A 27,555-nucleotide genomic window follows, 5' to 3' on the forward strand; every position below is an offset into this window, starting at 1 on the left:
AATGAACTCAAACTATTTCTGACTGACTTGTTCTCTCATTTCAGTGGTACGTGATAGCTGTCAGTGTCAACTAATAGTGTGAGTTATGAAATAATTATGAATTATGTGAATTATGAAACAATTAACAAATACTTTAGCTCACTTTGTCAATTAATTGAGTAACGTGGGTTCTCGTTTTATATATATATACATATATCTTGGACCGACAGTTGACAACAGCCTTAATTTAATTTAAAACACTGGTGAAGTGGAGAATTTAAAACATGACTTACCCAGCTCCTACAAAAATCCATCAAAAGCTGCCTGAATGTCGCTCTTTGCGACGATACACGACGACGCCTTCTTGCGGCGATGTCAAGTGCCATTCTCGCTGTGTTGGACATTTTCTAAAAATATGTTCAGTCGTAGACGAATGAACTAGCTACTAATGTAAATTCTCGCACACGTTCAGTCGTGTCAAACAAAACAAGATGAATTAACTGCTCTAGGGTAAATTCTCGTAAATATATCCAGTCGTGTCAAGCGAAAGAAGACGAATGAACGGCTCTGAGGGAAACTCTCGAAAATACGTTCAGTCGTATCAAGCAAAACAAGATGAATGACGGCCTGAGGTAAATTCTCCGAAGTGGCTTTAAAATTTCGCGGCATCCGTCGATGTGCGTCATGTGTGTTGGCGTCACATGTAAACATCCGGGGTCAAAGGACAGGCAAGATGGATGCCCAGTACGTCCGAATTGTTGCCTACTACTCGCTCGCATACATAAATAACGTACTAAATTGACGGTTGAGTAGTACGTTCTAACCGAAGCTAGTATGTACTGACTATTCGGATGCAGCCGTAGTCTTCAGAGAGGAGCCTGAGAGAAACTGACAGTTGGTGCCCAGGTGGCTGACCAGCTGGGGTAACATTCTAATTGCTGCCGTGATGTCATAATGAGCAATGTTAAGTCTATGGGGAAATTGTTAATAGTTTTTAATTTATAGTTTAAAAAGTATAAAAGTTACAAAGTTAAAAAATACATTGCGCTGATGTCCTAAGCAAGACCTTCGTAACACAGTTTGAATGAAGTTTCTACGTTAAACGGTTCAAGCTGAATTGCGTGCGTTAGAAGAAGAATAATAAGAAGTAGTAGAAGAAGAAGAAGAAGAAGAAGAAGAAGCCTAGGGATAACAGTACAGTGCATTTTCATGCACTGTAATAATAAGAAGTAGTAGAAGAAGAAGAAGAAGAAGAAGAAGAAGCCTAGGGATAACAGTACAGTGCATTTTCATGCACTGTAACTAGAGAATGTAATTCCAAGGAAATTACGAGTGCATGAAAATGCAAAAATGTACAGATAAATCATGTAGATATGGTTACTAAGGTGTTGCTAGGGTAGACATGGTGGTTTCATAGTTTTTGAAAGTTGATAGTGCGAAGATAGACAGTTTGAAATTGAATTAGCAAACCTGATTACCAGATTAGCTAACCTAACTATGTTAACGAGGTTGATTAGCTAACTTAGTTGATGATTTCCAGCAGTTATGTTAAAAATGCTAACTATGCTAACAATGCTAACTATGTTAACAATGCTAACCAGGTTGATTAGCTAACTTAGCTAATGATTTCTAGCAGTTATGTTAAAAATGTTAACAATGCTAACCATGCTAACTAGCTAACTTGCTAGTGATGACTTTTATTTTGAAACATTTGTTGCTAGGGTATCCATGGTGGCTACTATCAGGAATAAAGAACTTACTGCAGTATAATCATATTGGTTGCTATGGAAACTGTCATAAACGCTTAATTTTAATGGTTGCTATGTTGGTTGCTAGGTACATAGTGGTTTCATATAGTTGACTGGAGGCATAGTTGATGATAACTGACAGTTGGAATGGTTGAACAGTTAAAAAGTTGAGTAGTTTCAATGGTTAAATGATTCAATAGTGTATTATTGCAGTGAGGACTTTTATTTTGAAACAGTTGTGGAAAGAGGAAACAGTTTAATGTAGGATATGTAGTCTTCACAGAGAGATTGTATGCTTAAAGCCTGAGAGAGAGAGAGCTGCTGCAGCTGGACTGGCCACCTGGCATAAGATTCTAATTGCTCTATTATGATGTCATAATCGTAATGTTAAGTCTATGGGGGGAATTTTAATAGTTTTTATTTAATAGTTCAAAAAGTATAAAAGTTACAAAGTTGAAAAATGCATAGCTGAAGTCACCTAAGTAAGACCTACGCAGCGCAGTTTGAATGAAGTTTCTACGTTAAACGGTTCAAGCTGAATTGCACGCACAAAAACGTTAGAAGAAAAATAATAAAGATAAGAAGATATCGGATAACAGTAGAGTGCACTCTAATAAATCGGATAACAGTAGAGTGCATTTTCATGCACTCTAATAATGACCTATAAGAATAAATCGGATAACAGTAGAGTGCATTTTCATGCACTCTAATAATTAAAAAGAAAAAACGAAGGAATATCAATACAGTGCATTTCCATGCACTGTAAAAATAATAAAAAGAAAAAGCCTAGGAATAACAATACAGTGCATTTCCATGCACTGTAATTACCATTAGAATCAACTTATCTTGGATGTTAGCCTGGTCAGGAGCAGGCTAGCTCCACAGAATAAATCGCCATGGTAACTTATACCATAACATATCCTGCTGCCCCCTATCCCGCTTTTGTGCAACTGGATCATGGATAAATTGAGCCAGGATAACCAAGATATCCCGGGTTAATCCCTTATCCTAGTTTTGTGCAATAGGGCCCATGTCACGGTGGAATTGAGGACACCAATAAAAACATATTTAAACGTTACGATCGTCATTTCCGTGAAGTGCACGGAGGTTAGCGTTTGATATGAGACGACACTATTCTGTTAAAATGTGCACACTATGCCAGTAAGCACACAGGGCACATAGGGTGCTGCACGAAAGTGTACTCACGGAAGTAGTCGGTTTGAGACAGAGAGCTAGTTCTTTGGAAGTGAGGAGTTCCCACTTCCCAGCCACATGAACGCAAGAGCCGCCCATAGAGTCTACCAACGATCATAGAGCGCCGCTAATACAGCATACAGGGGTAGCGCTCTATGATCTTTGATGGAAACCACCAAAAAAATTGAGAAACTAACATAACATAATATAACCTAGTATATCCTAACATAACCTAGCGACTTTGAGGCCCACTCAAAAGCTCGCAGTCACCCATCATCTGTTGACTGAGTGGGATGAACGATGAATGAGGAAACTACACTTCACTGGTTAACACACTGCATATCATTCTATAATATCTGGTCTAAACCTACGTTAACTTTACACTTCAGAGATGACAAATTCATCATTAAACATTAGCAAGTCTTTCTCATTGCCTAAAGGTAACTTTATAATTCAGATAGGGTGAATTCATCAGAAGCTGCTAAACATTAGCAAGTGAGAGTAGCTGCTAGCAGTAATTTAAGGTTAACTTCAAGTTACAGTTTTAAAGAATTGGATTAAGGTTACAGTACCGGCTTTCCCGTTGTGAATAATTTCTCGTTGTCCAAAACATTTCTGTATCTAGAGCAGAAAACAGACAATGGTTTCAATCATAGATATAACGTTAGAGTATTTTCAATGTCCTTCAAACCATAGCTGCAATGTCCTTCAAACCATAGCTGCTAGCAGCTAAAGTTAGCAACTGCTTGGAAACTTACCTCCACAGCCCACTGATGGTTTTGAAGTTCAGAAGGATCAAGAACAATGTTACCGTCAAAGAGAGTGAACTACGATACATTTGACAGAAGCCACAGAAGACATTCATTGTTTTTGAATTCAAATGGTAGCAGCTACACCTGTGTTTAACACACAACTCTAATTAACCATCATAACAATGAAGGAAGAGACAAGAGAGATCATTGACCGCAAAAATCAACAGGGCAGCCAGCGAAGTGAGATTATGCAAATGTGTGTCGGCTGAAGGTGACGTAGGAAGTAGCTAGACGGTTGACAGCATTTGTAAAAACCTATTTTTTACAGTCTATGGTAAAAACGTGAAAATATAACAGGATATTTACATGCTATACCGTGATGATCTCATGTAATAACATGATACTTATCTTTGTTTAAACGTGAAAAAAGATATTGTTATAACAAGAAACTTTCACATAAGCAATGCGCCACGTAGCAGCAAGCCCTTTCAATGCTGGGCCGGGTTCATTGTTTAGCCTACATTGTGAGATTACAATAGCCTAAATAACCAAAATACTTTTTTTTTGTCTCTGTGGTATTTTATGCCATAATATACCCAAAAGATATATGATGTGAAATGTGCACAATAAATGAGATTTGATGTGCCAAGGTGCAAACAAAATAACCTCCTGTCGAGTAGTGTCATGGAAAAATCTTTGTTGTCTCATTTGTGCCACCTACGTCACTCTTGCCTTTAACAACCCTTAACACCCTCCCTTATTCCCCACTGCCTTTTTTATTTATTATTTTTATTTTCTATTTTAATTTATTTTTATATATTTTATTTTATTTCACTTAGTCTATTGCTTTTAACCTTACTTTTTTACTTCTTTTATTTTCTTGCTTGACTCTATTTCACCTGTTTTATTCTATATATTTTATTTCACTTAGTCTATTGCTTTTAACCCTCTTATTTGTTTTACTTCTTTTATTTTCTTGCTTGATTCTATTTCACCTGTTTTATTCTATGCTGATTGCTGATCTTAATTTTGTTTTCTTTTTACTTATTTTATGCATTGTTTTGTCAAGACCTGTGTATTCTTGGGCTCCTTTTATCTACTGTCCTGCCCTAACCTGATTTCTGCCAATGTAAAGCGCTTTGGGTCAACTCCCGTTGTATTTAAATGTGCTATATAAATAAAAGTGACTTGACTTGACTTGACTTGACTTGACTATCAAGTCGAACGCCGCCATATTTACGACCGATTTCGTCCACATGCCCGTTTGAATGGAAGAGAAAGAGAAAGAGATCTAGAGAAATGTTCAATTTTAGGCTCCGATCTTTATTTGTTACCCCCAGTTTTCCTTTATCCCTTATTATCTGCCCCAAGTTTGCTCAAATTGGCTTTCCATAGCATACATTTATCTAGTTTACCTCTCATACAGTGGTGTTAATTAGGCTATTTTAAGATAAGGTGACGATGTTCGGGACCATAACCGGGAAGATAATCCCAAAAATGTGGGACAAAAACGGGGACATTTTCAGTTTGACTCTCAATCCGATTGAAATACATACCATTTTTGTCTTTAAAAACGGGGGCCTTTTGAATCAGAAGATGTTCCTCTGTCCAGCAACAGTAAAACCATCCACCAAAGCCACTGCGAATGTGAGATAATGCCTCCTAAAAATGACCAATTTTAGAGGGATGAAAATTCTGCTTTCAGTGGTGCAGGTAACCCCCTAGTGCACCTTTTGGTCTTTAAAACTATTCTACCTAAGCTCTATGGAAACATAAAGCTCATGTTCATATCTTTATCAGGATAATCAGGGTAGAAATGGCAATTTCAGTCATTTTCAGCCATGAATTGTTGGATTTTTGAGGTTCTCTGAGAGGGGCCCCAGAACTCCACAACAAAAAAGAGTTTGAGGGTTTTAAGTATATGGCTGTTCATAGTTCCACATACTTATCACATATACAAAGTATGAGCCGATTTGGCCGACCCCCAACTTCCTACCTCCTGTTGGTTTTGCCTGGTTTTCTCGTGCAATGACTCTTAAATTGACATTTTATTGCTCTGTCTGAAGCCCCCCAAAATAAAAATAGCAATCAGGCATGCATCACGCAAGACGCATCGATTTCTGTACACAGCCTATCTCATTCACACCGATAGCAGCCACATACCGCACACTCTGCAACAAACTCCATTATCTGCATCCAGCTGCAACGTGAATACATTTGTGCACCGGACATTGCCAAGATATAAAAACAACGTTGCCAGTGTATATGATGAGCACAATACAATGCATTACAGAAACAGCACAAACTACAACTCTACTGGATCGCATTTTGATGACACCATACCTCTGCCTCAAGACTTTCGCCGCACCCGCTGGGCTACATGAAAACTAGAAAGGGGTCCTCCGCAGCGTGGGAACCAACTCCTTCCACACCCAAGCCAAAGCCAACCGAAGGCTTTGACCCAAGCCACACACACCCAATAGCCTACTATTTACTGTACCCCAGAGGAGTATGAAACAGTTTTTCACCGTGCAACATTGTACAGAACATGCAGGGAATAAGGGGAAATTCAGGGAAGCTTAGGCGTAGGCTACAGCTGTCACACTATAACAGAGGTGAATTCCACCACAACGCACCTCTAGTGTTCAAATACACTCATTCACAGGCATCATTTCATATTACTTCAACAACTGTAATAGTAACTTTTGCAACATTGAAATAATACAATTGAAACTGATCCAGTGTCCTTTCAGCACCTGATAAGGTAAAATGTACCACTTGACAAGATGACATTGAGCACCACAAATAAGAAAATAAAGACAGATTTTGAGAGTACAACTTACTCTTATGCAGAGATGTATAGTAACGAAGTAGAACTACTTAAGTAGGCTACTCTACTTAAGTACTGAAATGCAGTATCTGTACTTTACTGGAGTATTATTTTTTTCTCCTACTTCTACTTTTACTTCACTACATATTTTTGATGAGTATAGTACTTTTACTCCGATACATTTTTTATGTGCTCCATCGTTACTCGTTACTGGTGTGTCGGTCACGAACAAATCCGTTCCGGATTGCTCACAAAGTCCTAGTCACACTCAGAGCGGTAGATAAAACAGAGTGGCGACACTCCCATAGACTTCCATAGGAAAAAATGGCAGCGCTTTTTCCAGGCTATTTCCTCGTTATGGGGCTTTTGGAACTGTTTACAGCCAATCTCTTGGTCAGTAGTCAATGAATTAATTGATTACACCTTTCAGCATCAGAAGTACATCCCACCCTCCTGCGATTCAGCCATTCAGCACAGGTTTTTTTGGAACTTTTGATCGTGGCGGCAACATCAAAGAGTGTCGCAACTCTCTCTATCTATGGCTCTGGTCACACTGATGCGTGTCACTTGTTGACAGCACGATCTTAGCTTTCCAATGGGAGTAAATAGTTGCTGTAATTAAGGGTTTGCGAGAAAATCAAGGTGAAGTTAGGCTACATGAGAAGCATTCATTTGTACAATAAGTCATTCTCGAGTAATCCCGTTTTTAAATTGCAACATTTCTTCTTGGTCTCCGACTTCAGTCTGTGTAGCACCCCACAATAACTAGCCTACTACTTGAATATTGTGTTCTTCCACTTGTTTGGTTTTAGAACATTTATTTAAACTACATAGATTACATTGAAAACATAAGCATCACCTCCACATATTCCTATGCATTATGCCTATTCTAGACTAGCCGGATAACCTACCACGACTGAGGCCTAATTACTCTCATGTTCTTTTAAAGTGACAGGCACTCAATTAGACAATTGACATTAAAGATAAATGTAAGTCAATATGACAATCGTGTAAAATGTGAGTCAAAATAAAAAAAACAATATCAAATACTCAACATACTACAGTATGTATTTTAACTAATTGTGCAGATCATAAATACTGTAGGCCTAATGTAAACTTCATATGAATTTCAAAATGTTTGAAATACAAACATATGATATGAAGCCACCTTTTCACTGAGTGTGGGGAAGTATGCCTTGTAATGTCTGGTCTCCACTGGTGTGGTGGGGCTCCCATATCAAATCATCAGTATCAAAATTCTTAACTTATGTTAAAACAATTGTGACACTATAGTCTTATCATGTATTTTTCATGCTGTGGCTACTGACTGATGCATTAGATAGATAGATAGATAGATAGATAGATAGATGGCTACAGATGATCAATGATTCTGCATACCTATTATTGTATTAAAAGTGAGTTGTATCGGTCATAACACCCCTACAAATGACATTGGGAAACCCATACAGTTATATTTATTCACCTTGTTTAACTATGTTTATAGCCTAGTCTAGGGCCTAGGCTATGGCCCCCGTGTGTCTGCCAAGGGGCCTGCACTGAACGATTGTGCTGATACCTTTTGCACCCATCTCGTTCGCAAATCAGCTAATTACACAATACTTCTACTTTTACTTCCAGCACTTGAGTAGTATTTTAAAAAATAAACTACTTGCAATACTTAAGTACAAAACATGTTTAATACTTTAGTACTTCCACTTACGTACGGTTTTTAAAGAGCACTTCTACTTCTACTCAAGTCACTTTTTTGATAGAGCACTTGTACTTCTACTCAAGTCTGGATCTCTAGTACTTTATACATCACTGCTCTTATGCAGAAACTATGCAACACTGTTAGGTTTGTAGGTTCACCAAAATAACGTTTAATTTCTATGACTACAAAACAGTATTAACTCATTTAGAAATTATTTTACACCAATAGATTTAGACAACTCAACTCATGGTTCAACATATTTTATTTTAAACCTGTCAAGACAGTGTCAAACAAAGCATTACAATGTTTGGATCCACAATCCAGTGTGAAAGATCCAAAAGATGACATGTGAATACATCGTGCCAATCATGTGATGTGTTGGGGATACACTGTACCAATCATGTGTTGTGATCTCACCGCTGTTCCTTAGGTGGCCATAAGATTAGATCTGAGAATCTGAAAATTTATTTAGAATTTAGAATTAATTTATTTAGAATTTGTTTGATTAAAAATAATCATAACATTTGTATTCAAACACGAACATGATCAAAATTATAAAATAGCTGTCATTTTCATTCTATTATATTTTACACCTGCAAATATGATCCATAGCTCAAATGTAGTTACATTGCAAGGTAAATGAATAGCCATATCAAAAGAACAATGTAATAGCTTGAGAGGACAGCAGTGGCTTTTCCATTTGAGGTAACTGAAAAAAAAATGGAAAAGTATGATTTTACTTATGTGTCTCTAAATATGTAGACAGTACCTATACTAACTTGTATTGCACTTTTAATGATGTTGAAACACATTCAACTGTTTGTTGACGCAGTCATGACTAGCAATGGCAGTAAATTATGGCCTCCTGCAGATATGTAGCGTCTGCGTATGATTCGTTCATTTGTTTTTCCATAAAAAAGATACCCTTATTTATCTATATCCGTTTCTAAAATCAAAATAAAAACACGGATAACGAGCCATTCTTAATTTTTCCAAAATTGTACTTTAAACATTAATATGGACAAGCTCTCACGTTCCTTCAGTCGTTTTGTTTACATTTGTGTTGCAAAATGATTCCATCCACACAGACAGGCTACGCAAAAATCAGCTGTTGAAGGCTGAACAAGTCAAAGATATGGCAATATTGGCCAATCAGAGATCTCACAACATTTTAAAGAAAAGGGAAAACGTCACATTCTAAAATCTCTGAAACAGAGTTTTCGAAAATCTCCACTTTGGCCTTTTGGGTTTCAATATCTGTTTCAGTGACTGAAAACTGAGTTTTCGTGTGGACGAAAAGCCAAAACGCATAAACGCAGTTAAAAATATGTACTTATGGCCATGGCTCAGGTTATTATGTCAGAGAATTGTCTGGCCATAGACTGTAGACTAATAAAGATCCTTAATTATTGACAAGATAGAGCAACATAATGCATCTCTATGGAAGAAAAATTCGAACAGTTCCTCTGCTTAAAGAGGCGTGTCGCAAAGACGTCATAGTGGGATATCGATCTCTGTCAGATTGGCAAGCAGTTCAGTTCGAATGTTAACAGGTCTGCTTATAGGGGGATTTAGCCCTCCTCCCCTTTGCGAAGACAGAACGCGGAAATGATCGAACGTTTGCGCCTCTCGCTCCGCTTTAACCCTCTCTGACTATATGAACTTTGATTATGTAATCCGAAGTGTTTCATGTTTCAAGTGGATTACCAACACTGCAGTTAATTTCTGATCTTATACTGCAACCTAGTGGATTATACTGGCCATATTGTTGATCGTTCAGCCTTCAAAAGTTGTTTTTGCGTATCCATGTGTGGATGAAAATATTTTGCAAAACGAAAGAACTATCTCTGTTTTTACACCCTGTGTGTGTGGACATACTTATTAAACAACATTGGATCAGTAAACTAACTGACTCCAGAAACTAAAGAGAATTGAGTAAATTAATGTTGTAGGCTTATGCTTTCTACTTGAGGACAACGGTAACTTCCGGGTCATTCCAGTTGTATTCTGGCAAAGATCCTTAAGGTGGAGCAAGATACTTCGTCATAGTTCCTGTCTATGGGCACAAAATGGGGATCACTTCCACTGCATAAAGGGGTGTGTCATGCCCATAGACTTCAATGGAACAGTTGTTGCCTCTGCTCTGCATAAAGGGGGATTTTGACCCCCCCCCCCCCCCCTGCGATTCGGGTTCCAGGAAGTGGCTTCTCATGAAGTATCTTGCTCTGCCCTTAATGATCTTTAGTTCTGGCAAGTAAACAAAACCAATAATGGAACGTGAGAGCTTGTTTTGTTATCAGATTTTTCGTTTTGAGTAGAATTTTGGAAAATGGAAAATGACTCGTCATTCATGTTTTTCACTTTTGTTTTTTTTGATGGTTAGTTTTAAATGGAAAAACCAAAGAACGAATTATACAGGTGCTGGTCATATAATTAGAATATCATCAAAAAGTTGATTCATGTTAGTAATTCCATTCAAAAAGTGAAACTTGTATATTCATTACACACAGACTGATATATTTCAATTGTTAAATTTCTTTTAAATTGACGATTGTCACTAACAACTAATGAAAATCTCAAATTCAGTATCTCAGAAAATTAGAATATTACTTAAGACCAAGACCAACTTCTTTAAATGTTGGCCAACTAAAAAGTATGAACATGGAAAGTATGGGCATGTACAGTTCTCAATATTAGTTGGGTCTCCTTTTGCCTGAACTACTACAGCAATGTGATGTGGCATGGAGTCGATCAGGTTGCTCAGCTTCAGCTCTTATGCATTGTTGGGTGACATAGTGCATTTTCCTCTTCACAATACCCCATGGATTTTCTATGGGGTTAAGTTCAGGCTAGTTTGCTGGCCAATTAAAAACAGGGATACTGAGCTTTGACACTGTGTGCAGGTGCCAAGTCCTGTTGGCAAATGAAATCCGCATCTCCATAAAGTTGGTCAGCAGCAGGATGCATGAAGTGCTCTAAAACGTCCTGGTAGACGGCTGTGTTGAACCTGAACCTCAGAAAACACAGTGGACCAACACCAGCAGATGGCACCCCAAACCATCACTGACTGTGGAAATTTTGCATTGGACTTCAAGCAACGTGGATTCTGTGCCTCTCCTCTCTTCCTCTAGACTCTGGAACGTTGATTTCCAAAGGAAATGGAAAATTGACTTCCATCAGAGAACATAACTTTGGACCTTTTTGTCTTTAGCTCAGGCGAGACACTTTGGATGCTGTCTCTTGTTCAAGAGTGGCTTGACACAAAGAATGCGACAGCTGAAACCCATGTCTTGCATACGTCTGTGCGTGGTGGTTCTTGAAGCACTGGCTCCAGCTGCAGTCCACTCTTTGTGAATCTCCCCCACATTTTGAATGGGTTTTGTCTTTTATCCTCTTCAGGGTGCAGTTATCCCTATTGCTTGTACACTTTTTTTCTACCACTTTCTATCTTTTCCTTCCCTTCGCCTCACTATTAATGTACTTGGACACAGAGCTCTGTGAACAGCCAGCCTCTTTAGCAATGACCTTGTGTCTTGCCCTCCTTGTGCAAGGTGTCAATGGTCGTCTTTTGGACAACTGTCAAGTCAGCAGTCTTCCCCATGATTGTGTAGCCTACTGAACTAGACCAAAGATCCTTAAGGCGGAGCAAGATACGTCGTCGTAGTTCATGTCTATGGGCGCAAAACGGGGATCACTTCATCTGCATAAAGGGGATGTGTCATGCGTGTCATGTCCATAGACTTCAATGGAACAGCTCTGCATAAAGGGGGATTTTGGGGGGATTTTGTAACGTTAACCCGAGATGACAAAAAAGCCGCTAGCCAGCTAACGTTTGTTTTCTTCCGGTAGACCTCATTAGGCTACGTTCATGCGCCGCCTGTCCAATCTGAACCCTTCCCGACCCCCAGAGGTTCTGCGGAATACAATAAAGCGGAATTAACATATTTTCCATGTAAACGCCAATTCGGAATTATTATTTCCATGTAAACTCGAAGGAGAATATTTTCATTCCGAACTATTTAATTCCGAATAAACTAATTCGGAATTAAAAACATCATGTAAACGTGGCCTATGTCTGTGTGGAATGAATGTATACATTATACAAGTTTCAGTTTTTGAATGGAATTACTGAAACAAATCAACTGTTTCCTAGAATTCCTGATATGACCAGCACCTGTGTGTGGACCAATGTATGAGTTCAGAACTTATTTTTACCGTCCAACGAAGCAGCAGTAGGACAAATATCTGCAAGACAAAAACAGACATGAAAAACATTTAGAGTGTATTCTTTCACGAGTCATAGTGACAAACTTGTACTGTATGTGTATGTGTATGTGTCACGTCTGCGTCAAGTTCTCAACCGCTCTGAACTCTCCTTCCACTCACAGTCACAGCTCAAATTCCCCTGATAACAGGCTACGTGCAGGAAAGGCTCTCTGTACGCTCGTGTGTTTCCGATGGAGCCAGGTGTGTTTGAGCCTGCCGCTATTGGTAATGCAATTAGTGTCTACACGGACCCTGTTGCACCTGGGAATCAGCACGTTACGACAAAGAAAGATTTATACGTGTTGAAATTGTTATTATTAGTTGAACAAGATATTCAGTGTCAGAGTGGAAGATTTAACGAGCATTATGTAACAGAAGATACCGTTACAACAGTTTAATTTCCACCGGAAACAAATCTGTGTACAGGAAGAGCCTTTTGTGCACCTAATGTAAACAGTCCCCCTTTCCTCTCATTCCGTATGTGATCTCTTCTCACACCAGTAAGGTCTCAGAATCCTTTCACGTGATCCTCCAGTGTTTTTTCCATTTGTTTAATTAAGTGCTGATCTTTTGACCGGATTTTGATGCATGTCCTCTGTTTCTAAGTCTAGGTCCTTTGAAAGGTATGACTATGAGTATGACTGCACTAACTAGAAGTTTCGGTCACAACTGAGCTAGCATAAAAAATATATAAAAAGTGCACCTACCATCACACTTTGCCTCTGTATACTTGTGCTGTGGGGTGAAAGGTCAAATCAATTAAAATCATATGCTGAGATCTTTAACATTGTTCTTCAGAAGACCAACTCAAAGGGTTTGATGAGGTAAATTACAACATACACTTGCCTTACAAAAGCAAATATCAATTTGACAAACTATTTTTCTGAGAGAGTCCACTCAAAGTCATAATTCTTTTTCTATAATAAGCTGAATTCCATGTACTCAACTATAGTTAAATCAAGTTTTTAAAAAGACAGAACTGTGCAGGAAACAAAATGTTTCACCTGTGACTCCCCTCCTTGGTGGTGAAATTGCAGGGCCATGTTGACCCTACGGCTTTCACGACTAGTAGTTTTCAGTAGTCAAATTTATTTGTTTATTAACTCTATAGAGCTGTACCCCTCAAAATCCACTTTTTACATTTTTTTTTGGTCTAGAAATTGGAATGTTGCATTCTCAGGGGGGTGGGGGGGCACATACGAAGAGAAATGTGAAATGAGAAATTGGAGTAGGTCTACTGGTGGTTGGAATAGCCAGATCAATGTCACGATAACTTTGCTAGATAAGGGAAACATTTTGTTAACGACTAGTCGGCTACCACCTACAGCGCCGACTTGTGGTTGTAATAGTCGACTAGTTCACTAGTTGGTGAAACCCCTAGTTTACCCCAGCAGCCGCACCTCCACCTCTGCCAACTCAGTGCTTGCTGGACTTGCTGAACAGACACTCACTTCGCTGCAGTCTCCCATGTATTCATAATTAGGGAAGCAGGTGTTGGTTATGATGTAGTCATTGCCAGTCTCCATAACCACATTCTTCAAAGTTCCTTCCTCGTTAACCAGAACCGTATTCTGGAAGAGCATGAGTAATATTTGTTATGTGAGAGCATTACACACGGAGAAAAACAAAAAGTTCACATGCTTCAAAGAAAACGGTGGTAGAAACAGAAACAGAAACACAATTTTTTTTATGGCATCAAAATGTACTGTAGGTTTGAAGTAAGAAAATTCATTCAAGCAGACAAAGGCAGTTTCAGAGATTGTAAAACATGGTGAGACATTTATTAGCTAGCAAAAGTTATAACTACAAGCTTGGAGACCAGCGTGAGCGCATTACTTAGGGTGATGGTCTACTGAGACTCCTGCGCTGTGTGTTTTCTCTGCATTTAAAGGCCTTGCCTTCTCCTTGATCGTGTCAAGAAGTTACATCATCAAATGATCAAAAGGTCTCTGTCACAAGGGTAGTTGGTTTGACCAGGTTTTGGTGTGATCAAAGACTGAGGTCATGATTCAAGGCCTGGATTTCATTTTTCACAACGGGGCAATGGGGGGGATTTATACAGTTTGCGGGTAACGCTACTTGTAGGTTGGCGGCTTTCAGAGAGGGAAGTTGTTAAACCCATATTATGGTTATGGATATGATTTAATGCCAAAGTAAGTAAACTGGAATGAATAAATAAAATCATTTGTACCCCAGCTTGTTCGTATACTTGTAGTATCCTGTGCTGCAAGACATAATGCATGCACTGAAAATGTGCTAGGACTTTTATTTTGATAGAGTAGAGTTTCTGAGTAAAAAGTTTTCAGCCGTTTGTTAGCAGCTGGGTAGAAGTGTCAAACTTCTAAAGCAAAGGATTCAGGCTCTACTTTGATTACCCCAAACCAGTTGTACAATCATGATTTAACCCAAAACAATAACAGACAGAGACATGACATGTAGGCTAGTCTAAAAAATAAAAGACAACAGCCCCTAATACAGTATCATGGAGGCTCACGTTTTCATGAAAGCTTGATAGTGTGTAAAACAGCAACATGACGTTCAGCTAGTTACAATTCAAACCTTGCTAGTTAATCTTGCTAAAATTACTTAAATTCGGTGCGGGAAATGAAATCCTGCGCACAAATTCAGGCCCTGTGATTAAAGTAATGGTGGAATATCTACAGGTTCACTATACTCCAAATGTATAGGCTACTTGTACGGTTATGTTATAAGGATGCATGCAGTGGGGAGAGGATGCGGTCTACGCTGCATATGTGTGTATTTATGCACACTGCAGCACTGATCTGCTACAATACAAATGTATAGAAATTAGGAAACATTGTAAAAGTAAAAAAAAAAATACAATGTAAAGGGTTTGGGTGATATTACACTACAATGGCCCCAGCCGTGGCGCAACTGGCTGGGGCACCTGCACCGCACGCCGGCGACCCGGGTTCGATTCCCGCCCCGTGGTCCTTTCCGGATCCCACCCCAGCTCTCTCTCCCACTTGCTTCCTGTCATTCTCTCTACTGTCCTGTCCAATTAAAGGCATAAAAAGCCCAAAAACATAACCTTTAAAAAAAAAAAAGATATTACACTACAAAATCTCAACACACAACGGCCACCACACAGTCAAATATTGGAGTGGATTTTGGCGGCAACTGCAGGAAGTAGGCTATCTGAGATCAGATTACAGGAAATGTACGTTTGTAGCGGTACATTATGGGTCTGATGATTCCAGCCAAGCAGACTTCTACTTCTGAAAAAAAAGACATGCAGCCAACAAGTTGTTTCAGATAAAGGGATCAGACTTTCTCTGAACTATAAGCCACTCATACTATAATTTATCTATGATAGAAATTCATATCATAGATAAATTATCCCACAATGATCCCACATAATGGGAAGAACAACAATAAAATAAATGATTTACTTTCTACTTTCAAGTTCAGATTAACTTTAATGATGACAGAACCAAATCGATTTTAATGAAGTAGGCCTAGAGGTCTTCACACATTATGTTCAAAGGGTAGGGAAAGACTCTTTACTCACATTTGTACTCCAGTGGTGGATACAGTTTATTCCGGGTGAATGAGAAAGCCTGATCTTAAAAGCACTGTTGCCATGCCTCTCCACATAGCATTCCAAGGCTGACAGTGCTACTGGATCAAAAGCCAAGCCCAGACAAATAGCAACGTAGTCTGAGACACAAAACAGAGAAAAGAGAAGTGGAAATCAACGCTTTATTTCCAGGTCAAATCAATTAAAATCATATAGGAGATCTTTAACATCGTTCTTTAGAAGACCAACTCACAGGGTTTGATGAGGTAGGCTAAATTACAACATAAACTTGCCATACAAAAGCAAACATCAATTTGACAAACTCATTTTCTGAGAGAGTCCACTCAAAGTCATCTTTTTTTCTAGGTTTCTAAAGACAGAAGGGCACAGAGGAGAGGAGAGGAGAACTATGTCAAATGTCTCTCGTTTTTCAATAGAACCATGTACATGGGTCTGTGTTAGAACTTCATCGCCAGGGGAAAAACGCCCACTTGGAGTAGGTCTACTGGTGGTTGGAATAGCCAGATAAATTTCGTGTCACAAAACAGAGAAAAGAGAAGTGAAAATCATTTTTTTTCCCCCTCAAACACAAGTTCGTCAGTAGAAAAGTGTATCCCAAGTTATGAATCCCTTGAGGCAAATTCATTTTCATATAGCCTATAGCACAGGGGCTCCATTACCACTCCACTGCGGCACAAGCACAAGCCCCATAGCGGACATCTTATGAACAGTTAACAGGATAAAAAATCTTTCATAGGCTAGAATCACAAAACTACCAGATCCACCAACAACGTTATTATTAATAGCCTATGTTTCCATGTTTAGTGAATGAGTTGCCCAGTAGTCTTGGGTCTTTCAAGAGGGGTCAGAAGGGTTGTTCAACATGTACAGTGAGGAGCACATGTATTTGATACCCTGCTAAAACAGGAATATAAAATCATCATTTGACAATTGATCTTAATGCCTTAACTCAAAAAATTAGTACAAATCAAACCGCCAAGGACACCAATTTTCTTTGTGATTGAAGAATGTATCGTAAATAGATAAATGTTTTCCTTAAATGCTAGGGGAAGGAAGTATTTGACCCCCTATGTAACCCTATGGGAATTTAACACATAGGGTTAACATAGGGGCAGGCAGATTTTTATTTTTAAAGGCCAGCTATTTCATGGATCTAGGATATTATGCATCCCGATAAATTTCCCTTGGCCTTTGAAATTAAAATAGCCCCACATCATCACATACCCTTCACCATAGCTAGAGATTGGCATGGTGCTTTTTCCAGTAGGCCTATTAGCCTGTTTGATTTGCATTGAGCTCAATGAGCATCAAACAGGCTAATAGGCCTACTGGAAAAAGCACCATGCCAATCTCTAGCTATGGTGAAGGGTATGTAATGATGTGGGGCTATCTTAATTCCAACGGCCAAGGGAACTTTATCAGGATGCATAATATCCTGAATCCATAAAATAGCTGGCCTTAAAAAATAAAAATCTGCCCGCCCCTATGTTAACCCTATGTGTTGAATTCCCATAGGGTTACATTGGGGGTCAAATACTTACTTCCCCCTAGCATTTAGGAAGAACATTTATTTATTTACGAAACATTCTTCCATCACAACGAAAATTGGCGTACTTAGCGGTTTTATTTTTACTCAATTTTTGAATTAAGACATTAAGATCAATTGTCAAATGACGATTTTATATTCCTCTTTTTAGGCAACTTTAGCATGGTATCAAATACATTTTCTCCTCACTGTACTTTGTTTATTAAGTGCTTCTTATGGGTTAATGTTTGCATAATATTGTTTATTTTCATTTGGCTGTTGATTGAATTGACATTGTTGCTTAATTGTAGACTAGCCTAATAATGTAGTCTTACCATGCCATTGTTATTATACATTATTGATTGAATGGATATTATTGTTTATTTGCTATTCTCCTTCAGCCTGGCCCTGGGTAAACACAGCCTGACCTGCAAGCGATTTGGATTTCACCCTGCCTCACCCTGAGCTTAGTAGGCTATGGTGTCTCTGTTATTTTCATTAGGCTATTGATTGAATTGACATTGTTGTTTATTATTGCTATTCTCCTTAATGTAGTCTGACCAACACTTTAAATTGTTCACTGTTAAATGTAATGTTCTATTGTGTTTTAGTATGCCTACCCTAAGAGGCAAGAAAAAGCGTAGTCTAACACTAAACTGCAAGGTCCTTTCTTGACAGTATGCCTTGAGACCAAAGAGGCCTACAGACAAGACAGACAGCAAACCCCAAATAATAAAAAATAAAATATAGATTTACAACTGTATTATTTCCGAGAGCAAGAGCTGGCTTATATGCTACTGTACTGTCCTACGCTGGGTCACTTTCTCGCTGGTCGTGGTTGCGAAGAGTAGCCTAGATGCGCGGGCCGGTGCTTTCTGCTTTTTCCCACTACTGGTTTCTTTGCGCGTGCTGGAGTTGCTCACGCATCTGCGGTTGTTATCAAACATTCACAAACAAGTTGTTTTATACGGTTTTCGGGCCGCATTTCATATCTGTCAGAGAGCGACCGCTCCAACATAGCCATTGAATCCGCAACGGATCTCATCTCATCACAATGCGGAACTCAGTGAGCAACCGCTCCAAAATAGCCATTGAATCCGTTACGGAATCCGGACACTCGATTGAATTGGCTCAACAACATTTGGTGAAATTGTTCTTCAGAATCGGGTTTAGCAACAATTGCCTAGGCTACTGACTAGCTTTGAATGTCGAGAATAAAAACGAAATGTCGATATTGAAGTCGACATGATATTTTTCCAACATCATTCCTGAACTATCGACTTTAACCTGTAGAGAACCTGTGTTATTATTTTATTTTTTATTATTTCATGTATTTTTATTTTATTATTTTTTATTTCCCCCTTCCTCCTCTATAATGCAATGTATATTTTCTTATTATTATCTTATTTGAACATCTCTTGTTCCATGCATTGTTTCTGTAATCTCGGCTTCATTGAAAATGAGGGCTACCCTCAATGACTCTCCGAGAATAAATAAAGGTTGAATGAATGAATGAAAAAAATATTTTCCAAGTTCCTTCTAGAATTCAGTGCAAACAATCTATAGTTTCAGTGTTCTGTCTGTGGGGAAAATCTCGTCTCATCATAATGCGGAACTCTCAGTTCACCGAACATTCTAATCACACATTTTGTGACCGTACCCATTACAGGTGTCGACATGATTTTTTTTCATGTGTGGCGCTATAGTAATGTTTTAAAAAGCTGTAACGTCCATAGGCCATTTTCTTGATAGCCTACCACTGTTAACAATACGCGATGTATGCACATTATTAATCGTTTTAGATTAACAACAAAACTGTAGGCTTCGCTCAAATTCAAAGGAGACTTTTGAAGTCAAGCATACCTCACTGAAGCATGAAAGATATAGTAGCATATCAAAGTGTCGATTCAAAGTCCTGCTTTCCCTAGCTTTTCCACTAGTGGACTATACTATCGTTATCGAGTCTCTATGGTATCTCAAGGACAGTTAGACATTAAGGAATCCTATTTGTTCGTTGTTTTAAATACCAACCTGCCCATTGTCTCCAGAGTGGTTCTGCAGCTTGCCAACACGCGCCAACATGAATTGGCGCGCATATATAGGCTACTACAAAAATAATGTAGGCTATGACTATTTTTGATGAGACCAAATTAATAATATTTCCTGATAGAGGATACTTTGAGTTTATGCTTTTTCGGTCCCTGGTTCCATAATATCATGGTGCCGCATTATCAGACGTGACCGAAGCATGGGCATAATTTCACTTCGCGAGAAATGTTGCATATCATGGGGGGAAAAGCATGGTCAACGCTTGTAGTCAGCCTGGCTACGGAAACGCAAAAGTGAGAGCACGGTTCATGAACAGCTAGTTAACACGAAGGGTCGAGACTCGACACAATGAAGTAGGGGATGGGGGTTGGATTGTAATAAATACATAGTAGGCTATCCCATGTTTAATTGTCAACCCGAGTACAGGTAGGCTAATACAGGTTATCTCTGCAATCAGATAAAAAAAAATAGGCTAGCTTGAAGTAGGTTATGCCTATCTACACCATGTAGGAGTACTATCTATCTATCTATCTATCTATCTATCGTCCGTTCCTCTGCCTGACGGCGCACGTCCAGCACACTTTCAAGGGAACTCGTTTGGCAAAATTCCTGTTGGTCTCCTTAGTAGTGACACACAGCTCACCATAAGCTACAGGTTGCGGTAGTAGGGCACATACACCTTACCATTAGGAGCCATAACACCATAACTGAAACTCGAGCGAACACATGGAAGACGAACATTATGCCGTCTCATGTTATTATAGTCATAACTTAATAATAAAAACAAAATTACAAAAGACCACGGAAATAGTAGATTAAAAATGGCTTTTGCCTCGAAAAGTTCTCAATAATACTTACACATTTTTATTTGATTCCAGAGAGTCATAACAGGCCTGTTCAACAATGAGACAGCTAGGAAGAAAGTAAAATGGTGCGCTAACCGAATTGATTTTGGGAAATGCAGGGCGGGGCTGTCCGAGCAAAATTACGCATATAGGCTACATTGGCTTTGTATTTAGTAACGTTCACACACGTGTATGTATCCTATTTGTTAGGATTTATTATATAAAAAATGTTGTGTTGGCTTTATCGTTTTTCTTACTCGAAAGTTATTATTATCAAAACGTTTTTGATTTGTGCAAAAGGGAGATAGGGGGAAAAGCAAGTCTCCAAATAAGATTTGATTTATTTCACAAATCCTTCTGCTCAGTATAAGCGTTGCACACATTCCAGAAACAAATGTAACTTTACAGGAAAATGCGAATGCCCGAAACTGCCAGGGCAGAACAGGGCCCCTACGCAGTATGGTCAACCTGGAAAAGTATGGAATTTGATTTGATTAATTTCCAGGTATAGATAAGTATGTCACCAAGACATAGATAGCCTACTGCATTATCTGATAAGTAATTATTGCAAACAAAAAATACCGTCTAAGATGATTTCTGAGGCCCCTGCCAGCAGTGAACTACTGTTCAGCCAAAGCTGGGACAGTTCAAACAGAAGACGGACGTATTTGCGAGTCTACCGACCGGCTCTGGTAAAAGTTTAATTGACCAATAGCCCCGCTCGTGGCAATTGCGTATAGAGTCATCTGAACTATGCCAATTATTGATCACGCCTCTTGTGCAGTAGAAACAAAGCGCAGCCTCCCCACAATGTTCAAGCTTGAAAGATTGAGCTAGTATGGTGAAAACCAGACTTGCAGCTGCAGCACTAATCCTACTCCAAACCATTCCCACTCTTGTGTAGCTAACTGTCAGTCCACACCGTGTATAATACAATTATGTGGGGTCATCAGAAATAAAATATCCCAAGTGACTCTGGCACCGAAACCAAATTGAGAACCCCTATGCAAGCCCACCCGGTTTGCGTAGCTCATTTTCAGCTAAAACACTGGTAGACTTTCATTTAGCCTAGATTTTGTAAAAGTCACCAAGACATAGATAACCTACTGCATTATCTGATAAGTAATTATTGCAAACAAAAAATACTGTCTAAGGTGATTTCTGAGGCCCCTGGCAGGCCAGCAGTGAACTATTCTCATGGAAAACTATAAATGTGAGTGCACCGTGCGACACAGCACTTTCATATCATAACGAAAATGATCCAACGATGGGCAAGTGTGAGTTTTCGGAGGGCTAACAAGGTAATAATACATAAAGCCTGGTTAACTATAGTTTGTGTAGGTGATAGAGTAGCCTACGGAATTTTGAAATGGAAAATGTGTACGAACCCTTCAGAGCTTTTTCCCCCCATTGATAGGCTACGTTTAACTTTCTGTTAAACATCCAATTCAGCAGTGGAGAACTATCATCATTATTAGTGTAGTAATATTCTACACTAATCATAGGCTACCATTAGTGCGTAGTGCGTGCCCGTTCAAATATGTAATTCCTATAGAAAACCCGTTTCCCAATTGACTAACGGTTCGACCGATATGCAAGCCTACAGTGCTGTGTATGAGGGAGAGTGAAAATAGTAGAACGGTGAAAGCTAGGTGTGCTCATTCTATCGATACATTTAACATTCTCTTTTGCTTTTCTTATAGATAAATACAATTAAAATATAGATAAACCCAGACTGCCAAGTTTAAAATCGAATGGGCGAACGGTTGGACAGATAAGATTAACAGACACACTGACAGACAGCTCCTGCAATTTATAGGTAGATTATTATTATTATTATTATTATTATCATCATCGTTATCATTATTATTACATCTTAACTATAGAAAGGCTACCATGCAATGTTTTTGGCTAGAGCACAAAAAAGATTCCTGAAATATTTAGGCATTTAGATTGCAGTTCTTAACTTCTGTGAATATTTATTTACACGAATCAAAAGAGCATTTCCATTCCATTTTCTAGAATAAGGACCTAATGCTACTGACAAACTTGCTGTCTCAATTTCAAAAGCCATTTGACAGTGTCTGTTCGTATCAGTAATACATGACAATTTATTTATTCATGAAAATAATTAAAAACATTCAATTACAATGCAGTGTTATAAGGTCCAGTTCATGTCCGAATAAAACATGTCTGTAGTTATTCAAGCGCGCTGTCCCGTCGGCTCTTCTTTAACGCGTTGCCGTTGCTGGAGACTTTGCGCTTACGTGAGGGCGTGTCCGGCCCCATCTCTGCTCCAGCTGGCCCAGCCCCAGGCAGGTAGTACAGCTCCATCGGAGGGGACGGTTCCTGGTCAGAAGTGTGTTATATATTTCGTTAGGACTGATTATAACAGTGCGATCACTGAAACTATTGACTAATTTCTGATTGGATGAGAGGCATTCCATGAGTCATCAGGAGTGGCAATATCCCAGTCAAATAGCCCACCCAAAATGTTTTACTGTTAGTGATCACTCCGCTTCAGCCTCGTACCTACGACCGAATTACAGCTGCGGGCATATCCTTTACCCACTCCCCATGTCATATTGCTTAAATAACATGCTCACTGCAGTCTTTTCACTTTTTCAATGTTCGCTTGGTTCAATGGTTCATTTCAAATCATTCACTGGCTTCACTCCTCAAAAGCCCTTCAGAAATTACAGCAGCAAGCTAGACAGAAATTACAACAGCAGGCTAGACTGTTACCCACTGCACTAATCATAATTATGTCTGCTCATAAACATCCAGTGTCGATCGATATTAGCTCCATATTAGCACTATTGGCTGTACAATTTGTGGATGTTTATGACAGACATTGCAATTGCGATTTGCAATGTGATGTTTGAATATCAATTAACTGATTCAGTTCAATATTCCAAATGTCTCTTTAATTTGTGCCACTCCTGATTGGTGATCACTCCTGGTACAGGAAGCGTAGCACCTCCGACTGACTGAGGCTCACCAATCAAAATTCCTGTGCCTCTCACACGCTATAAGCACACCCACCAACCAGCTGTGGCATAGTCAAGGAGGATGAAATGACTATAAAAGTCAGAAATGTCACAAAATCAACTGCGCACGATCATTTGTAGCTTTCACAATTGGGTAATTGCGTTGGTTCATTATGGTCGCATTACGATTGCAACTGTGCAGCCCTAATCCATGCGTACGGTACACCTGCAGTTCCTGGTCTGTACCCACCTGCATCAGGTAGTCTGCAATGTACTCGGGCTTCAGGCAGCAGACCCCGTGGGCTTGGGCCTCGCTCACGTCCACGCGGAAATCCCCAGGCTTCAGCCGACTGAAATCTGCAAAGAGGTGTGTGGTTCCCCTGTACAGAGAGGGGGAGGGGCCAGCCACGACCTGTGGAGGAGAAGAGAGGGTGAGTAAAGAACAGATAGAGAAAAAGTGTTAGTTTCACAACCCCAAACCACAAAAGGTTTAGGCATTGTGTAAAATGCCAATAAATCGGGGACAACAAGGGGGCAGACATTCCCAGACGTACTCCCCCTTTAGACAATTGCATTACCCCATCCACCCATAGTGTTTATTTATTTGCAAATGTACATACTGTACTGTTCATACATTCTTATACATAGCCTTATTCTACTGCCCTTCATTCTATTGTTACTCTTCTGTATTTTTATATTCTTTTTATGTTTTATTTGTTGAGTGTTGTACTTTGAGAGCAAAGATTAACTGGAGTCAAATTCCCCGTTTGTTTAAATAAAGCGGATTCTGATAATTTGCATCTCTGCTTGCATCATTGAAAATTAAATGAACATATATTTTCCATGAAATAGTTAAATTTCAACATTTGATAGGTTGTATATGGCCTTTGTGCAGCTAAAGATGAGTTTGTGAGATTCGTAGATCATCACATTTTGATTTTATTTGCACTTCACACATTGTCCCAACTTAACAATATGTTGGGGCTGTATATAACATGACTCACACTAAGTAACAGCAGTCTTAAGCTTTAAAGGTCCTTTAAAGGCAAGAATGTGGGGACACAACAGACAGATCCAGCTGCATTTACAAGAGACACAGAAGTCGATCTAACCTTGGCCCCTCCTGATTGCAGCAGTCTCCTGAAGCCGGCCTCTCTCGTCTGGTCAATGTTGAGCATCACTACCCAGCCACTGAACGCACCCTGAATGAAATGCAAATAGTGTTATTGAGAGAGAGAGAGGGAGAGAGAGAGAGAGAGAGAGAGGGAGAGAGAGAGGGAGCATTTGAATGAGGAAGTTTTGCATAAGCCTCTTAAGATCCTACTGCTGTAAAAGGCCAAATGACTCAAGAAAGTTTACCTTAAAATTACAATTAAAACTTAAAAAAGTAAATCAATGCTGCTGTAGCACATTTCTAGCCTCTGGCACATCACTGTATTAGTAAGTGATGGAATGATTATGTAGGTGTATTTTTCACACGTCTATATGCCGGTGCTGTATGTACCTCCTTGCCATCTGTATCCTGCAGGGTTCTCCTCCAGCGCATGGCAGAGACAGCCAGCCTCCTCTGCTGGGAGGGGATGGAGGGCAACGCATCCAGAATGGAGCTGCTACCCCACTCGTACTCATCCTCCTGCAAAAAACACACACACGCACACGCACACACACACACACACTTGTAAACTCACAGCAACACAGAGGCATACATGATCGAGTCTGCGGGGCCAAGTGGATGAGATGGAACAGCGCACAGTAACCCCCAGGCCACAATGCACAATCCAAAGTGACTATGCTGAGCCAGACCTGCCAACCTGTATGCATTTTTGTGTAGAAACCACGCATTTTCACATCAAACTACGCCGGTACAACTTTTTTACTGAAGACTAGCACGAGAACAAATAATAGGCATCCAGACCGACATTGTGCACCTACTGTAATTTCCCTACAATTAGCAACGGCTTATACCGATACATTGATTTTGCAACATTTCTTCAGCAAGGCTTATACACAGGGGCAGTGAATATGGTATCAGTGTTTCCCCTATACTTTTTTTCCAGCAGTGGTGCTAGGGTCTGTCAAGCACCCCAATTTCAACGATGGCGTTGGCTGTTGTGCTTTTAGAATGTGGGCCTAAGTGGGCCTAATTGTGGCGACATTACTGATCATCACCGTGAGCCCTGAATCGTGAAGATGTTGCAGTGGTGCTGAAAATCCAGCCGTGGTGCTGCGCCACTGCTGAATACATTGTAGGGAAAACACTGGGTATTAATATGGTTTTGTTACTTTTAACTTGCATAGAACACTGTCCTGCAGATTATACTGCGGCTAATACACAGGAAATTACTATATCGCTTTAGTTGGTATAATGTGGGCTAATCATTGCATCTGCATCAGTCCCTATCAACACAAGTGTTTTTCATAGGTCAGGATTATTGGGCTCTGAAACAGATGGTCAACATTATAAAGCTACTGTGAAAGATTCAGTTGGCACACATTGGATACAATTTGGATCGATTTCAGAGATTAAATAATGGCTCTAAAATGTATCTTATGTGCATGGCTGGGTCTGTTTTGGCTGCTTGCATAAAAACCAACGTGAGCAATTTGAGGTGCCAATCAAAAAAGATTCTTCAAGGTTGGCAGATCTGATGAGTAACTACTCAAACGTGTATACCAATCACACTCATCTCTGTTCTTCTCACATCTACTAACCTGAATGAAGCGCCCCTCTGCTCGGCAAGCCTCTAGGTAGGAGCGGTGAAGGATCCACTTCCCCGCTGCCATGGCGGCCAGATATTTCTCGTTACGGAGCGGATGACCTACTATTATGTGTGTGCAGCTGAGGTCGAAACTCTGTCGCTCCAGCACCACACCACCTATATATAGCAAGAGAATGATCGGAGGAGAAATTAAAAACAAAACAAACGAGCAGTTGAGGAGTAGGAAACACTCACTTTCATTTTGAGTAAACGATACTCAAAGCTTTTATTTAGTTGGCTAGGGGTGTAACAACAGTCAACTCAGAATTTGGTCCGATGCACGATTCAGGGCTCATGGTTCAATACACTCACAATAGCCTATTAAAGAAATCTATGACTAAACAACAAAAGAGAAATACGTTTTGAATTGTGAAATGCCACGGTGCATTTTTACACTTCAATGCCCCATACTTTTTTTTACTAGTAATATATTCAATGCCACTGTAGCGAAAGGAGACAGTGACCCCACCCAGCCTCAAACCTGGATCTCTGGGGTACTACCCGTAATTTCCCAACTATTAGCCGCAGCTTATAAATTGATTTTGCAAAACTTCTTCAGCTATGAGGTTAATACATGCCGGCAGTTAATATGGTATTGTTTCTTTTAACTTGCTTAACACACTGTCCTGCGGTTTATACACAATGCAGCGATTACACAGGACTGTAAACCTGCCGTTTCACCACAACACCAGGCTCGTTAGTATAGCAGTCTGAGCGCATATCGACTATATAATCATATAATCAACTATACAGCACTCCATCAAAGTCATGAGGGACTGCTACACCCCTATTAGTTGATCTAAACAGAGGAGTACGTGCATGCGTGTAATGTCTTTTAAGACTGCTACAATAGATTCTCGTCTTTCATGTTTCTGAAACATACATGGGTTATTCCACATCATTTCAACCAGGGCCCACGCAGACGGGCCCACGCAAAAAAAAAAAAGAAAAGAAAAAAGACCATGTGTACCTATGTTACCCAGGAGACACTCTAATTGGTTTAATGCTACGATTGACAAGAAATATTTTTTCCCCCTCCCGCATATTCCCACAAGGTGGGATGGAATTTATTTTCTCTTGTTTTTGTAGCTTTGTAGCTTTTTGTGAGTGTTCCTACTCATCTCAACAAGGGGAAAAAATCAAGAGCCCACGTTGAGTAAAATTTCTTCTGAAATCCTAAACAAAGCCCAGCCAAAAAACTCCAATAACATTTTGTTCAACTTTGAGGGACTGCTTTGACCATGCAGGATCATCCAGACCACTCATGGTGATTTTGCTGCATACTATTCCTATATATGCACCAGCCTACAAAATCTGAGCCTACTACATATTTCAGTTCTTGAGC

General features: G+C 39.5%; 2 protein-coding genes across 2 annotated transcripts in view; both read right to left on the bottom strand.

Moving 5' to 3' along the window:
- Positions 1 to 3,912, bottom strand: part of LOC134066033 (cation channel sperm-associated auxiliary subunit epsilon-like) — a 50,635-nt gene extending 46,723 nt beyond the window's left edge. Inside the window, exons 1-2 of the mRNA XM_062521200.1 lie at positions 3,680 to 3,912; positions 3,494 to 3,542 (exon numbers count right to left, since the gene is read on the bottom strand). Of these exons, the coding sequence (XP_062377184.1) occupies positions 3,494 to 3,542; positions 3,680 to 3,786 (156 nt within the window). The 5' untranslated portion in view covers positions 3,787 to 3,912. The remainder of the gene's footprint in view (positions 1 to 3,493; positions 3,543 to 3,679) is intronic.
- An 18,642-nt stretch (positions 3,913 to 22,554) lies between these two features.
- topbp1 (DNA topoisomerase II binding protein 1) overlaps positions 22,555 to 27,555 on the bottom strand; it is a 33,815-nt gene continuing 28,814 nt past the window's right edge. The window contains exons 24-28 of the mRNA XM_062521238.1: positions 26,164 to 26,327; positions 24,956 to 25,084; positions 24,564 to 24,653; positions 23,702 to 23,863; positions 22,555 to 22,810 (exon numbers count right to left, since the gene is read on the bottom strand). Coding sequence (XP_062377222.1) covers positions 22,661 to 22,810; positions 23,702 to 23,863; positions 24,564 to 24,653; positions 24,956 to 25,084; positions 26,164 to 26,327 — 695 coding nt within the window. The 3' untranslated portion in view covers positions 22,555 to 22,660. The remainder of the gene's footprint in view (positions 22,811 to 23,701; positions 23,864 to 24,563; positions 24,654 to 24,955; positions 25,085 to 26,163; positions 26,328 to 27,555) is intronic.

The sequence above is a fragment of the Sardina pilchardus genome, chromosome 19, assembly GCF_963854185.1.
Source record: "Sardina pilchardus chromosome 19, fSarPil1.1, whole genome shotgun sequence".
Taxonomy (NCBI): domain Eukaryota; kingdom Metazoa; phylum Chordata; class Actinopteri; order Clupeiformes; family Clupeidae; genus Sardina; species Sardina pilchardus.